General features: G+C 41.5%; 1 protein-coding gene across 1 annotated transcript in view; it reads right to left on the reverse strand.

Moving 5' to 3' along the window:
• Window positions 1–16,617, reverse strand: part of phf5a (PHD finger protein 5A) — a 39,318-nt gene that overhangs the window by 21,542 nt on the left and 1,159 nt on the right. Inside the window, exon 2 of the mRNA XM_069909839.1 lies at window positions 12,098–12,121. Within this exon, the coding sequence (XP_069765940.1) occupies window positions 12,098–12,121 (24 nt within the window). The remainder of the gene's footprint in view (window positions 1–12,097; window positions 12,122–16,617) is intronic.

Consider the following 16,617-nt stretch of genomic DNA (forward strand, 5'->3'; position numbering starts at 1 on the left):
AGGAACCATTTTTTAAACCAACATCCTCCTATTACACAACACTCCCAAGCTTTCTGTTATTCACACACCTGTGGCTTGCACCACCATTGAAAGAGAGCAAAAATAAAGCAATGGCCTCCCACCTTCCATTATACTGAAAACAAACCATTCACCATGACTCTGTAATAATCAGCGTTATCTGTGCCATCAATTACACTTTTATGCCACATAGAAATCTACAGCACAGTACAGGCCCTTCAGTCCTCAGAGAGGTGCTGACTTTAATAACCTACTCTTTCTCTTTACTTTTCAATATTTTTATGTAACCTACTCAAACAACTGTCTAGAATTTCCTTAATGCATAACCCTTTATTTTCCCTCAGTTCCATGTACCCATTCAGTGGGTCTCTTAAAAGATCATAATGCATCTGCATCCACCACTGTTGGCGGCAGCACATTCTGTGCACTCGCCACTCTGTGTGAAGAGCTCTTTTGCCTCTTGCATTTCCCTGCACTTACTCCCAAACACCTTAAAACAATAGCCTCTTGCGTTGGCCATTTCAGCCCTGGGAAATAGCCTCTGGCCACAATCAATGCCTCTCATCATCTTATACACCTGTATCAGGTCACCCTTCATCCTCTGTCACTCCAAGGAGAAAAGACCAAGCTCACTCAATCTATCGTAAACCATGCTCTCCAACCCAGGCAGCATCCTTGTAAAATTCCTCTGCACCCTCTCTATAGTATCCACATCTTTCCTGTAATTAGGAGACCAAAAATGAACACAATACTCTAAGGAGTACAGCTGCAATACTTATCAGCCGAATTAGAGTATACAAGTTACTGATATGCATCGACTACATTACCCAATCAAAATATAAAATGGTTGGCCCTTAGCAAATCTGTACTAGCTTTCCTATTAACCCAGATGATGATTGATCCCATCCCGGATGGATGTTTTCTAAAAGTTTTCCCGTGTGTGTGTGTGTGAGAGAGAGAGAAGAGAGAGAGGAGAGAGAGAAGAGAGAAGAGAGAAGAGAGAGAGAAGAGAGAAGAGAGAGAAGAGAAGAAGAAGAGAGAAGAGAGAAGAGAGAAAGAGAGAAGAGAGAAGAGAGAAGAGAGAAGAGAGAAAGAGAGAAGAGAGAGAAGAGAGAAGAGAGAAGAGAGAAGAGAGAAGAGAGAAGAGAGAAGAGAGAAGAGAGAGAAAGAGAGAAGAGGAAAGAGAGAAAGAGAGAAAGAGAGAGAGAGAGAGAGAGAGAGAGAGAGAGAGAGAGAGAGAGAGAGAAACTACAGACCGACAGCTGAAGTTCTGGAACAAAGTGTATCATCTTGTTGCACTGTTGAGAACAGGCAAGGTTCTTCAGACCCAAACAATGTTCAGACGTTTCCCCCCATCCCCACAGCAAAATGCAAGGTACTTTGCTTTACAAAGTACTCTGTTTGATCTGCTCAATTTCTCCAACATTACTTCCATAGCTAAGCCCCAGGTTATCTCAGATAAAAGCTGGACTGTCGCCCTTCGAAAGGCACATTGAATATTAATATCCAAAAAAAGAGGTTTGCAAGCTCAAAAGGGTGAGCATATCCACCTACTATTATAAGACCTCACTTGGAGTATTGTGATTATTATATGAAGTGCGTTAGACAGCTCTTGGCCTAGACATGTTGGAATTTAGGAGAATGAAGGGGGGGGGGGGGGGAAATCTCATTGAAACATTTCGAATTATTGAAGGGCGTAAACAGAGTAGATGTAGAAAGGTTGTTTCCCATGGAGGGAGAGTACAGACAAGAGGGCATCCGCTTAGAACAGAAATTTGGAGGAATTTCTTAAACCAGTGGTTGGTAAATCTGTGGAATTTGTTGCCATAGGCAGCTGTGGAGGCCAGGGCCATTGGATGGCAGAGAATGATAGGTTCTTGATTAGCCAGGGCATCAAAGCTTATGGGGTGAAGGCTGGCAGTGGGGCTTGAGTGGGAAAATGGATCAGTTCATGATGAAATGGCGGGCAGGACTTGATGGCTAAAAAGGCCAATTTCTGTTCCTACATCTTACATTTTGCTCCATGTTACTGCAGGGGCAAACAGACCTGTTTTGGCACAAGAATTCTTAATCTAGAATATTAAAGAAAAAATCTATCGTGTGCTATGTGACAGTGGTGGGATTAAGGTTACTGAACAGCAATAGTTCACACCTCCTCATTTGGCATACCATCAGACAATGAGTCGTAGCTTGTCAAGGAAGAAATAAGTGTCAACAGATGCCAGTCAACCTTTTACACCATCACACTGTTGCAGAAATCAAGCAAGGGTATCTTCATGACAACACTGGTATGGTCATTGCCTATGTGATTTGTGATTGTCTTGACTTTAATCTGCTTTGGTGAATGGGGGTTGGGGTGAGTGAGATAAATGTGTGTCAGTTTAGGTTTCAGGGCAGTCATCAGTTTATTGGAGGAGCAAAGGAGAAACAGATCTCCTGGAAGGAGTGAACACACCTCCACCCATGCTGCTTTGTCAAGAATATAGCTGGACTATGATAGCCGACAGCTGAGATTGGAGGGAGGAGCAATACCCCCTGATTTGCCCAGTGTTTCAGGATAAGGCAATGAGCAGGTTGGGACTTTGCCAAGGTCACATCGGGAACTGTGGATAATGCTCAACAGCCTGAAGATCTTGGAATTTCGTGGAGAGTGTGCTATTTGACTAACATCTCAACTGAGGATTAAATTGGAGGGAGAAATTACACAAACAAAAAATTGAGATGGCTAAATAGGATTCAGGTGAAGATGTCAAGAAATTCATGCGTATATCTATACTTTAAATTTAAAACGTGGACATACAGTATGGTAACAGTCCTTTCAGGTCCACAAGCCCTGTGCCGCTGAAATACCCCAAATTAACCTACAACCCCCATACGTTTGAAGGATGGGAGGAAACTGATGCACCCAGAGGAAATCCATACGCAGACATGCGGACAACGTACCAACTCCTTAATGACAGCGCCAGATTAGAACCTGGGTCACTGACGCTGTAATATTGTTGATTTGTCTCTGGTCATGAAATCTCATGAAGGCAAACGACTCCATCCCCGTAGGTGCTTCTAAACTTTCTTCATTCTATTTTGAATATTCATCTGATTTAACCATCCACCTCCACATAATATTTATCTGTGAAACGGAGGACAGGTAAACAAGGGGAGTAGTGATGGAATGCAACTGATAACCTCCCTTTTGTAAATCTGTCCTTGCTCTAAGTTAATCTTAGAGAGGAAATTGGACGGTTACCTGTTCCTGTGCCCATCAGAAGGTTGCTGCAGACCAATTCTCCACCATCGTATACATAAAAACCATCTACCATTTTTCTAATTTGCATAAAAGCAGCTTGGTTAGTGCAACACTATTATTGCGGTAATGACCAAGCTTTGAATCCTGTGCTGTTTGTAAGGAGTTTGCATATTCTCCCTGTGTTCTGCGGGGATTTCCTCCAGGTTTCTTCCCATGATCCAAAGAGAACTAGACTGGTGGGTTAATTGAACACACGGATGTATTTGGGCAGTATGGGGGTCGTTAGCTAGAAAGGCATATTACCATGCTGTATGTTTCAATAAAATGTTAAAAATATACCATTTTACTAATTTGCATGAAAACAGTCTGGTTAGGACAATGATATTACAACGCCAGCGACTCGGGTCTAAATCCACTGCTGCCTGAAAGGAGTTTGTATGTTCTCTCTATGTCTGCATGGGTTTCCTCCCAGTGCTCCAGTTTCCTCCCACATTCCAAAAGAAGCTTGGGGTTAGTTGTTTAATTGGTCAGATGGGTGTGCTTGGGCAGGGCGGGCTCACAAGTCTATACTGTGGTATTTCTCCAAATTAAAAAAAAAATTAAATTATAAAATACTTAGAAGGGCCAAACTAGCCTGTTTCTGTTCTGTAATTGTTATATGGTTATTTGAGTTTCCCTACATCAGTGACATGGGGAATGGTTATATTAAAACAAAGGAGGGGGGGGGGGGGAAAGGAGAAAAAAAAATCACATGCAGTTTACAAAATTAAAAATGACCTTGAGTTTTTCATGCAGAAAACTTTAGCTATTTGTATTTTGACAGGTCTGACAGCCAAAGATGGGACGGAGCCAAAACACTGATAAAAGATGAAAGGAATGCAGAGGAAATGCTAACCTGTTATCTAACTACAGTCAGCTCTTTCCTTTTACTTTCTATGAAACAAAAAGCTTGCTTGTATGCTCTGCCTGGGAGATTTGTCCTTATAGCTCGAATTCCTAATGTGCACATAGTCCAGTGGCAGGCAGACTCTGTGCCAACCAATGCGGAGGCTTATTTATAAAAAGGAACATTTACTCAGGGACAAGTTCAATCCTCACAGATTTGTGTTTCAAACATGAAAGACAGCCCAGTTTATTTCCACAACGTCAGCCTCAGCTTCAATTGGACCTTACAGAGAAATGGTAATCCTGTTGGCTCTGGTCACAGCAAACAGTGAATCAAGTTTTCTGTGCAGTAATTACATGATGGAACTTAGCAAAATAAGAACATTGCCGGCTTGAATAAACTTTTGTTTGCATTCATTAAGCTTCAGTGGTTTCCAACACTTCACCCAAAAGGAGCACCTTGGTCCAAATTTAAATATGTTTGTCTCCCTCTCCATTCAACAAGGAAGCTGGAACATTTACCATTAAATTGTCAAATGCAGAAAAGCCAAATCAAGTTGCCAGCTTTTGATAATGCTTGAAAAGGGAAGGGTGGGGGGGGGGTTAGGGGAAGAACTGGCAGCTGTGAAAGGGAAGACAAACTCAGATAGGGGCTTTCTTATCCTCAGCATTTGCTACAACAACCATGCAGACAGTAAATTACTTTTAAAATCTCAACTGCTGCACGGTATAGGCAATCTGAGCAAGCAATTTGCTCAGAGCAACGTTCCACAAATAGTCTTCAGATAAATGACCTGTAGATCTGCATTCCTTTAGTGGTATCGTGGGCCTGGAGACCTGAAAAAAAAAACTCTTGTGTTACAGGGCAAAAGGATCTTTCTCAGCAATCTGCAAGGATGAATGGGGCCTCTGTTCAATGTTCCATCTTCTGAAAAGACAGCCTTTCCTATAGTCTAGCACTCATTCAAGAATAAGCCAAGTGTCTAAACAAGCAGTCCCTTTAAATATGACAATATAAGAATACAGTAAAACCCCTGGTATCCAGCACCTATGGGGATTGGCAGATGCCAGATGTGAATTTTTCAGTTGCTTGAGATCGCATGCTGTGTGGATTGCTGAACTAAGGGCACAATGCGCCAATTTTAAGCTTTCCTATTTATTTTCCACAATTTTTTGCAGTTGCTTGAATTTTGGATAACAGGGGTTTTTTACTGTACCAGCATAAAGTTGGCAAACAGGAAATATCTAGATTATCAATCATCCTTTGCAAAAGAAGGGATTCATGGAATTAAAAGAATTACCACATTGTATTAGCCAAGATGGTGGGATTATACAACAATTTGAATCAATGGAATGATTACCTGAATAAAATATTAATAGTCTTGGTTCTCATTCTTAAACCATGACCTATTGACTTCAATTCAATCGAGGATTGAAGATTAAGCACTGGTACTACGCTTTCCACAACTGATTAAAACTCAAAGAGGAACAATCTTGGTGATGGGCCCAATTTTTTCATGGTGACCAAAATGTCCCACTCACACTAGGCCCATTTGCCTGTGTTTGTGAAGTAATTGACAAATAAAACTCCTTCAAACTGCACAGCAATGAAAACCAGATAATATTTTTGTAAATGTTGATGGCAGGGGAGGTGTTTGATGGTGGATAAACACTGGATACTTTCCTTGCTCTTCTCTAATGGTGCCATTGCATCTTTTAGAGTAAGTCCAGGAGTTGGGTACTCACTTTACTGCCTGATTTGAACCGGGAAAGAAGTTTGACATCAGTTTCATGAAGTGTTGTAAACATTGGGAATGTCCTTGGATTGTTTTGGTAAAATCAAAACAGTTGTTAAATGTGTCAACCAATATTAAAATATCACATCTACAGTACAAATTCAATGTTATATAGAATTTAGGACTTTCAAGTACGGTGGAAGTATTCAAACATGTGCACTTTTAGTAAAGTAAAGCATCCAAAACACTTTGCAAGGGTGTAATCAGATTAGTCTGAAGACTCAAGAGAGGAGAGATACAGGGGACTTGAATCATACAAATCAGTACAATTAAATTGCAGATATTGTCTTTCCATTTTTCTAGTGTGAAATTCAAGTCAACTACTGATATTTTAAAAATATACATCACCCAGAAACAATCTGCAGAATTAAAAGCTTTATACCTGCATACACTGCCAAATATTCTCCATTTTAAATTGGTACCTACGTAAACCCTTGAACTGGAGTCAACTTATTAGTGTCACAGTGCTACAGCTGGTCAGGAGGTGTCATTACCAGCTAAAAGACCTTTTCTGTTTGATGAGCAGACACAAGCACAAGACAAAACCCGATGTGAATTGCTATGTACTGATATTGCAGATCCCATGAAATTAACCTCTTCTGCTAATCTTTACCACTAGTAAATTGGAGGAGCAACACCTAATTTGCCATCTGGGCACAATCCAACTGGATGGCATTAACATCGACCTCCAGTTTCTGCTCTTCCCCATCCCTCTAACTCCTTTCCTCCAGCACCCCAACTCCTTCCCTCTCCATTCACCCCTTCCCCATTTGCTGCTGCGCCCTCTCTCCGTGATCCACCTGTTACCTCCTGCCTGTGCAACAGTGCTCTTCCCCTGCCACTCCCCCTACCATTATGTTTGGGCCTACATTTTGCTCAAATCTTGATGAAGGGCCCAAGCCAGAAACTATGGTTGTGTATCTTTATCTTTGCTACATGAAGTACACTGTTTGACCTGCTGAGTTTCTCCAGCATTGTTTTTACTACTAACCTTGGAGTTGGTCCACCAATACTAAATGTTGCATTGGTTATTCTGATACTAAATCTCATTCTTCCAGATGCAAGAATGACAATGTTTGCATTTTTGGCAATTCTGCAATCAAATCAGCTGGCACCAGGCTGATGGTCTCTACTCCTACTGCAGGATCAGTTTGAAAATTGGGTCTCTTTTTCACCTAGCCCTGCTGATAGTGGGAGTAACACAGCCAGGTTCTGGCAACCAATGCAGTGGTAACCCTTTCGCTCACTGAGGAGGATAGCTGACAGCTGAGGAACAACAGGAGTTGTTTCAATGGGAGTCATGAAGTAAACAGCATTCTCAGCAAGTGCAAAAATGTTGTAAGGAAAAAGTGTTCATAGAGTTTAATTCGTTCACTGACCCCACTCTCACCTCTGATTTTTTTTTCAAAATACTACTATGGCCTAAAACAATTATAGTTTGTCTGGAACTTAGCTACAATCTTTTGTTATTACATTTAGATATTTAAATATGAATTTAGACTTACAGCACGGAAAAGGACCCTTCCAGCCTACAAACCAGTGCCACCCAAATACACCAATCAGCCTACAACCCCCAGGCGTTTAGAAAGATGGGAGGAAACTGGTGCTCACCGGGAAAACCCACACAGACACGGGGAGGACGTACATACATACAGCACAAGATTTAAATCCTGGCTGCTGGTACTGTAAATAGCGCTGTGCCAACCACCACACTAACTGTAGATTGGGGGTTAGAGATAGCAAAATGCAAGCCTGCTTTACCTGATAACTGCATTTGGATCAACTCCCACTGCAAAGTGATTGGTGTACTGAACAAATCCTGTTACAAAGCTGTGATTATCTTCTTCAATTGTGCTGACTGGATTTATAGAATATTAACTCACGAACACCAACCCAGATGAAAGGTAAACAGTGTAGGCAGGAGAGGCGGGGCTCTTTCCAGCCATGTCCCTCCATAATTCCATAATATGGTGAGTGGCAAGGTTCAGCTGTGCCAAACAATCACTTTTCAGTGATCCACCAGAAGGCTGCTACCATTCGTAGAACTGATTCTGGCAGGGTCAAAGGCAAGGCAGTCTGATAACTCTTTTAATGAAATGCAATGGAAGATTTGTGCACAAAGAAGACAGATGAGCATTCATGTCACACAATATTAGATTTCTCAGAAGCTTCTCATGGTACCACACAGCAAGTTACTTCGAAATTCAGTCACTGTTACATGGGCAAATGTGGCAGTCAGAGTGCGCAGAATTCATAAACAGTTTTTGGCAATGTTAATCCTTTGGACTCCGGCCATTTTAAACCTTTCATAATATGTACTCCAGACTGGGTCCATGGGTAAACTATAGTATGAACACCAGTATGAACCAGCTGATGGTTGGGCATAAAACCAGTCCTGGAAAACAGGGCACAGAGTATATGCGCTTGTTGGTAGTCCCTGAAAACCAGAACAGGGAGTACATGCACTTGTTGCTAGTCCTTGAAAACTGGGAAACAGAATCCAAAGGGTTAATGATGGGACTAACATGTCAATTGAGCACCTTGCTCATCCACAAGCAATGGCATGGTGTGAACATTTACGTAAAGAAGTGGATCGTGAGGGGGGTGGGGGGGTGGCTTGGGAGGAGGGAGGGGGGAGGGAGAAAAAGTCACTGTAAATGTGTGGAAAAGAAAAAGTGTATATCATGGCTATTGTGATTTATGGTGAGAAAAGTAAAAAATTTTTAAAAAAAAGAAGTGGATCATGTCAATGGACTTCTGTTTAACACCTGGGCTGAAAACAGCACCCCCTAAGTGTGCAACAGAAGCATTGCACCAAGAGGTTCCAACTGAGAATCGGGTTTCAAACTGGTTGCCAATTGTCCCATCCATTCCCTTCAAGTAACAGCTGAGCTAGCCATTCAGAATCCTTGAACCTGCCTCTCCTCTTAAACAAGTTCCTTTTGAGCTGAACCTCATTGCCCCTTCATTGTATTTTCTAACTCAACAAAGTTTCAGTTGTGAAAGCCAAAACTGTCCCACAGTTAGCAGGACCACAGCCGTTAAAGAATTAATTTTCAGGCAACTTTTAATTTAAGGTATTTGTGGCAGTGCCTGTGGTTAGATGAGAAGGGTGCTGAAGCAGGAGGAACGTCGCAGGATAATGGTGAAAAAGGATGGTAGGCGTGACTACATTGCTTTAAAGGTGGTAGAAATTAGCGTGGATACAAATGTGGAAGTGGAAAGTAAAGAGGAGCCTCGTCCTTGCTCTGGGTGGGAGGAGAGGGATGAGATCAGAAGTGCCAGGTGAAAGAGTAGCAAAGATTCCTGTCAATGATAAATCAAAAAGCACCGAGGGGGGGTGGGGGAAACGTGAGGGGAAGGTGTCAGCAAAGGAAGATACGATGGAGAAAAATGCAGAATGGAATTCTCGTAGAAAACAAGGTTGGAGAAGATGGGAGTCTGGGCTCAAAAAGAATGCTGGTCTCCAAAAAGAAAAAAAATGGGAGCACAGCCAAGTTTGGGCACCTGCCTACATTTTACTCATACCTTGATGAAGGGCTCAAGCCCAAAACATTGGTTATCCACCTTTATCTTTGCTATATAAAGTCCACTGTTTGACCTGCTGAGTTTCCCCAGCTTTGTGTTTTTATTATGAATGCAGCTTCATAGGCACCTAGAAACACTGTTGGTAAAAAAAATCAATGTACATTCGTGTTTAAGTCTGAAACAGTGCAGTCAGTAGTATTTTCTTTCTCCTGAAAATATATTAATTCATAAATATTTTAAAAACATGAATCATCAAAAAATCCAGCCATTGCAAGGAAAATTGTCAAATTTGGCTCTTGCAGTAACAGTTATATTGTAAAAACAAATGTAATTGAAATAACAAATCTATTACAATAAGCAATCTTCATTAAAATGGCTAATTAGAAATCAGACTGAACTGTTAACATTTTGGACAGTTGATTTAAAAAAAACACTAACAATGAATTTATATCAAGTTTCCATCCATTTGAGTTAAAGTATATTTTACACCAATATAGTAAATTAGAGCTTCAAAAAGGTTTTGAAAATTTAAAAACTGAAGATGGTGAAAGGGTTTAGATGCTACGACTGCTCTACTTCCTATCCTTCCACTCTTGACACTTTCAAAATTAAGGACTCAGTTCTCTTTAAAATTATGCTATCTTTGCTCAATACAAACTAATCTCCCTTTGTAACAGCATTTGTATTGTGTCCTTCATATTGTACTGAGATGTCTTGCTAGATTTCTCACAAAACAAACTTTTGTCACCTTGGCACATGTGACAAAACAGAAGGAAGTTATATCTGGAAGGAGACAGGAAGAAGGGAAAGAGATAAGGAAAGAGAAAAACTCTCTGAAGACTAAATCAGACATGAGTGAGAGGTAAAAGACTGATAGCCTGAAGAGGCTTTGACGATGATAAAAATTGCAATAAATAGAATGGATCACCAGAGTGCTGAGCCTAACAATACAAGGCATTAAAGTGGTGAAGAAGGATAATAGAAGATTAATAGATGGAAGGGTGCACTTGCTCAAACAAAATGAAGGTGCAGAAACCAAATAGAAGACAGAAATCTCAGGTTAAAAGTTTGACATTAACAAGTAGAATCATGAACATTAATGAGTCTGAAAAACATAACCTCTATGTCTAAAATTCATAAAGAGCAAGGTTCATTTCTCTGCATAAACATGTTAGCAAAGGATGAGGCAGCTCAGAATTAGGAGGACATTGAAAGCCATTAGTGCCCAAAACACATCTGCCTTTTTCTATCAGTGGAGGCTCTATGATTACGAGAACAGTAAAGATGTCACACATCATTCATGAGAGTTTAAAAGTTAAATGGGGCATTAAAAAAAGATATCAGCGCATTTCACTTGGACTTGAAGGTTAAACTCGGACTTGAAGGTTAAACTCTGACATGCTACGTACATATTTTTCCAACCAATCTAAACCAATAGCAAAACCTTCCTGCCTCTTCCATACTCCTTTAATTTAAATCCAGAGCAAAACCCTACATCTTAAAACAAACTGACATTCTGCAGCTCAATAGGTGACCAAAAACTTTGAAGCAGGTTTATGCCAAATAAATGGTGCTAGTGTGGCAACATTTCGCAAAATGCTCCCAGCGGATTATCTTTTATACTCGAGGACTGTTCCCTCCCTAACACTATCAAGATTAATGACTCTGTTTTCTCTGTAGCGACTCTTTGCTTTGTGTCTTGTTGTACTGAGATATCTCGCTGGATTTCTCACAAAACAAACCTTTTATCACGACACCTGGGCACATGCAACATGTGATCTCTCAAGGTCACTGCGCAGGTTGATAGGATAGTTAAGGCTTATGGATGCCGGGCTTCATTAGACAGGGGAAATTCCATTCAGGAATCATGAGGTAATGTTGCAGTTCTAAAAATCTCTGGTGAGACTACACTTAGAATATTGTGTTCAGTTCTGGTCACCTCATTACAAGAAGGATGTTGCCTGGAATGGAAAATACATCTTATGAGGCAAGGTTAGCAGAGCTAGGGCTTTCACTTTAGAGCAAAGAAGAATAAAAGGAGACTTAATAGAGGTCTACAAGATTCTGAGAGGCATAGATAAGGTAGACAGTCAGCACCTTTTCCCAGGGCGGGAGTAGCAAACACCAGAGCACATCTGTACAAAGCGAAGGGAGGAAAATTTAGGGGAGATATCACAGTAAGTTGCTTTTTTTTAAAAAAAAACAAAGTTGTGACAATCCTAAGTACCAGAGAATGGGTGCATGGAATACATTACCATGGGTGATGGCATTGGAGGTTGGAACAATCATGGCACTTAAGAGACTCTTAGACAGGGCCATGGATGGAAGAAAAATAGAAGATTGTGACATAGGGAGGGCTTAGTTATTTTTTTGGTAGTTATATGTAAGTCAGCATGACATTGTGGGACATGTGGTCTGTACTCTGCTGTAATGATCTATAATACACTTGAACTTGGACAGTGAGTCGTGACTTCTGACTTTGTTAGCACTTGGCTCTCTGCAACAGTTTGCGAAATACCTGCTGAAAGCAGAAAGATCCAGTAAACACTTTCCAATCAGGAGAAATCAGAAGTAATCGACTGCAAAAGATGTAGTCAGGAAAATAATCAAGAGACAAAGTACTTACATTTCTCACACAATCGTCCAATAGCTGTAAAATAAAAAGATACAGAAGTTAGATTATGGTTGTCACTGACCATAAAGGATGATGAGATACAAGGGGCCATAGGTTCAGCAGTAGAATTTAATTGTCTTTGTTGCGTGAATTGAAATAGTGAAAAGTTATTCAGCTGAGCTCTTGAAGAAGCAGTCATTTTCTTCATTTGGGCTTGTGTTCTCTTCACTCTATAGTTACAAGGCTGCCACTTATGCAAAGCCAGAGTTGTTTCTATTAGTCAGGCTTTGCAGAGGAGTCTGTCAGGGATCTCTCCTTTACAAAATACAGTAAAATGTTACACAGTTCAGTCTATAAATTGGTTCAGCATCGAGGATAATAATCATTGTGTTCATAGTAAAAACACAATCCTAGAGAAACTCAGTAGGTCAAATACACAGATAAATAACCAACATTTGGGGCTTGAGCTCATCAACATATGAGCAAAATGTAGGCAGATGTCTGAATTCGTAACTTGATGAAGGGCTCAAGGCCGAAATGTTGGCTATGTATCTTTATCCTTGCTATGTCAAGGCATTGACCAGCTGAGCTTCTCCAGCCTTGTGTTTCTACTTCAATCATGGTGTCTGCAGACTTTCATGTTTTACTTCTCTCACTGTCATTACTGTGTGTGGTTGGTCCTGAGCTTCTTGGAGCAGGACTCACCCAGGCAAATGGAGAATAAGTGGTCACTACAGAAATGAAAAAAAAACTCAATTCTGGAGAAACTCAGCTGGTCAAACAATGTACTTTATATAGCAAAAATAAAGGTACATAACCAACAATTTGGGCTTGAGCCCTTCATCAAGATACAAGCAAAATGCAGGCAGCTGCCTGAATAAAATGCTAGGGAAGGACCACAGGATCATAGACAAGAGGGTAATAGGTGGATAAGGGAGGGAGAGCACAACAGCAAGCAGGGGTTGGGGAAGGGGGTGATACCTCTATGAAAGGAGACAGAGAGATAAGAGAGAAAGAGAAAACAGGGAGTGGCCTAGCAGAAACAGGAGAAATCGATGTTAATGCCACCTAGTTGGAGAGTGCCCAGACAGAATTATTGGTGTGGCTCCTCCAAGTTACGGGTGGCCTTTGTTTGGCAATGGATGAGCCTGTGGACAGACATTTTGGCATGGGAATGGGGTGTAGAATTGAAATGATTGGCCATTGGGAGAGCAGACAGAGTGAAAGTGATCAGTGAAGCGATCTTCCATTGTGCGTCCAGTCTTTCTGACATAGAGAAGGCCACAAGGCAATCGGACGCAGTGGATGACTTCTGCAGATTCACAACGGAAATGTTTCTTCACTTCAAAGGTCTATTTGGGGATCTGAATGGTGGTGTGGGCGCAAGTGTGGCAAAGGTGCTCAATGAAACAAACTCCCAGTCTGCACCCAGTCTCTGCGATGTGGAGACCACAATGAGAACACTGGATGCAGCAAATGACCCAATCTACCAAACTGCATGGTAGTTTTGTAGGTGGGAGAAAATCCACATGGCCACAGGAAGAACATGCAGACTCCACATTGCATGACTTTGCACTCTCACACTTTAGAATCCCTTTTCCTGTTTCACGGCACATTATAGTAGCTAATTTGTGACATTGCTGTTGGTATATATTACATGGCTGTAGGGCTGAAGCAAGTTAAGAATTTTGGTGCACATGTACATTGTACCTGCGTAGATGATGACACTTCATTGTCCTATTCATGGAGGTCATTGATGGGAAACTGCCTTAAGGCAAAGATAATTCATCGCACCCCCGCCACATTCTCTTCTCCCTCCTCCCATCAAAGATTGAAGAGTTTGAAAATATGCAACACCAGATTCCAGTGAAACACGAAAGTCTGCAGACAACTGTGACTGTCGTCAAAACACAAATGCTGGAGAAACTCAGCCGGTCTTGCAGCATCCAGAGGAGGTACAGATATATTACTGAAGATTTGAGCTAAGGCCTTGAAGATAGGATCAGGCCCAAAATGTCATGGATACTGGAGACAAGCTCCAGATTCAATCTGTCTTTTCTGCCATTATCAGACTCCTGAATGAACCTTACAATGGTAAAATCCTGTGAATTCACTATGCAATAAAATGTGCCCGAGAAACTCAACAGGTCACACAGCCTCCACAGGAAGCCAAGGTACAAAACCAGCATTTCAGGCCTGAGCCTTTCATCTAGGTATGAGCAGAAAGCAGACAGGCACCTGGATGAAAAGCAGGAAGGACTCAGGCCTAAAACGTTAGTTATATCCCTTTGTATCCTATGAAGGCTGTGTGACCTGCCAAGTTTCTCCAGCACTTCTGTGCATTCCTTTTTTTTTTACTCCCTGCACTCCGTTTTATTCTGCTGTACATGCTTGGATTGACTTGCTGGACAGCAGGTAAAACCTTTTCCTTGGACTTCAGTACACATGGCAATAAGCATAAACTCCAGCAGGAGGGGGGAGCAGAACACCTGCAAGTAGGGAGAGGGGCACCCATTCAGACCCTTCCCCTCGCTCTCTCCATATAACCATATACAGCACAGAACAGGCCAGTTTGGCCCTACTGTCCATGCCAGAACAAATCCCCACCCTCCTAGTCCCACTGACCAGCACCTGGTCCATACCCCTCCAATCCTCTCCCCTCCATGTAATTATCCAGTCTTTCCTTAAATGTAAATAACGACCCTGCTTCAACCACCTCCGCCGGAAGCTTATTATCCTCATGTTCCCCTTATAATTTTCCCTTTCAATCTCAAACCATGGTCTCTGGTTTGAATACCCCCCACTCTTAATTGAAAAAGCCTAACCATGTTGACTCTCTCTGTTCCTTTTAAATTCTTGAACACCTCCATCAAATCCCCCCCCTCAATCTTCTACGCTCCAGAGTAAAAAGCCCCAGGCTGCTCAACCTTTGTCTGTAACTCAAACCCTGACATCCTGTCAACATTCTCGTGAACCTTCTCTGCACTCTCTCTATTTTGTTTATATCCTTCCTATAATTCGGTGACCAAAACTGCACACAGTATTCCAAATTTGGCCTCACCAATGCTTTGTACAATTTCATCATAACCTCCCAACTCTTGAATTCAATACTCTTATTTAAGAAGGCCAACATTCCAAATGCCTTCTTCACCACTCTATCTACCTGAGTATCAACTTTGAGGGTACTATTTACCATAACTCCTAAATCCCTTTGTTGCTCTGCACTCCTCAATTGTCTACCATTCAATGTATATGACCTATTTAGATTTGCCTTTCCAAAATGCAACACTTCACACTTATCCGTATTAAATTCCATCAGCCATTTCTCAGCCCACTCCTCTGGCTTTCCTATATCTCTTTTTAAGCTACGGTAATCTTCTTCACTGTCCACAATACCACCAATCTTTGTATCATCTGCAAACTTACTTATCCAATTCACCACCCCTTCTTCTAGATCGTTAATATAAATAACAAACAATAGTGGACCCAAGACCGATCCCTGAGGAACTCCACTGGACACCGGCCTCCAATTTGACAAACAATTTTCTACCACTACTCTCTGACACCTCCCATCCAACCATTGCTGAATCCATTTCACTACTTCCTTATTTATACCTAATGCCTCCAACTTTTTTCCTAACCTCCTGTGGGGAACTTTGTCAAAAGTTTTACTAAAGTCTAAATAGACAACATTCACAGCCTTCCCTTCATCAATCTTTCTTGTAACCCCCCTCGAAAAACTCTATAAGGTTTATTAAGCATGATCTACCCCTGACAAAACCATGCTGACTACTAACCATCAATCCCTGGTCTTCCAAATATTTGTAAATGCTATCCCTCAGAACACTTTCCATCAACTTACCACCACAGACGTCAGACTCACAGGTCTATAATTTCCAGGCTTACATTTGGACCCTTTCTTAAACAGCGGAAAACATAAGCCACCCTCCAATCCTCTGGCACTACCCCAGTGACATCCTAAATATCTCTGTTAATGGCTCCACTATCTGTACACTAGTCTCCCTGAGTGTCCTTGGGAATACTTGTCCACCTTTATCTTTAACACTGCCATCACAACCTCCTCGGTTATCCTTATATCTTGCTATCTCCTTTCTTCCCACATCCTTCCCTCACCTTTCAGAGAGCTATTTCTGCCCTTCAGCTGGTCTCTTTCATGTCTCCCCCACCCATGAGTTATTGCATGTATTTTCACCCCATCTTTTTATTTAGGAACATGCCCGCATTTTACTTATACCTTGAGGAAGGGCTCAGACCCAAAACGTTGGTAATATATATGGACACTGCGAGTCCAGCTGAGTTCTTTTTATTACTATCACTGCATTGCAGATTTTTGTGCTTCACTTCATACAAGAGGCCAAATCTTCAGCACCATTCCCTTGACAAATGCTTTCTTCATTCAGAGTTATACCCTGATTCTGTCGCTTCCCAGCTTGTTTCTCTTCTGTCCTCCCTTAACCACCTTTGGACCGCTTGCCTGTGTTGTTCCTCCCACAATTTTATTCAGGCACCTG

The sequence above is a fragment of the Narcine bancroftii genome, chromosome 13 (assembly GCF_036971445.1).
Source record: "Narcine bancroftii isolate sNarBan1 chromosome 13, sNarBan1.hap1, whole genome shotgun sequence".
NCBI lineage: Eukaryota > Metazoa > Chordata > Chondrichthyes > Torpediniformes > Narcinidae > Narcine > Narcine bancroftii.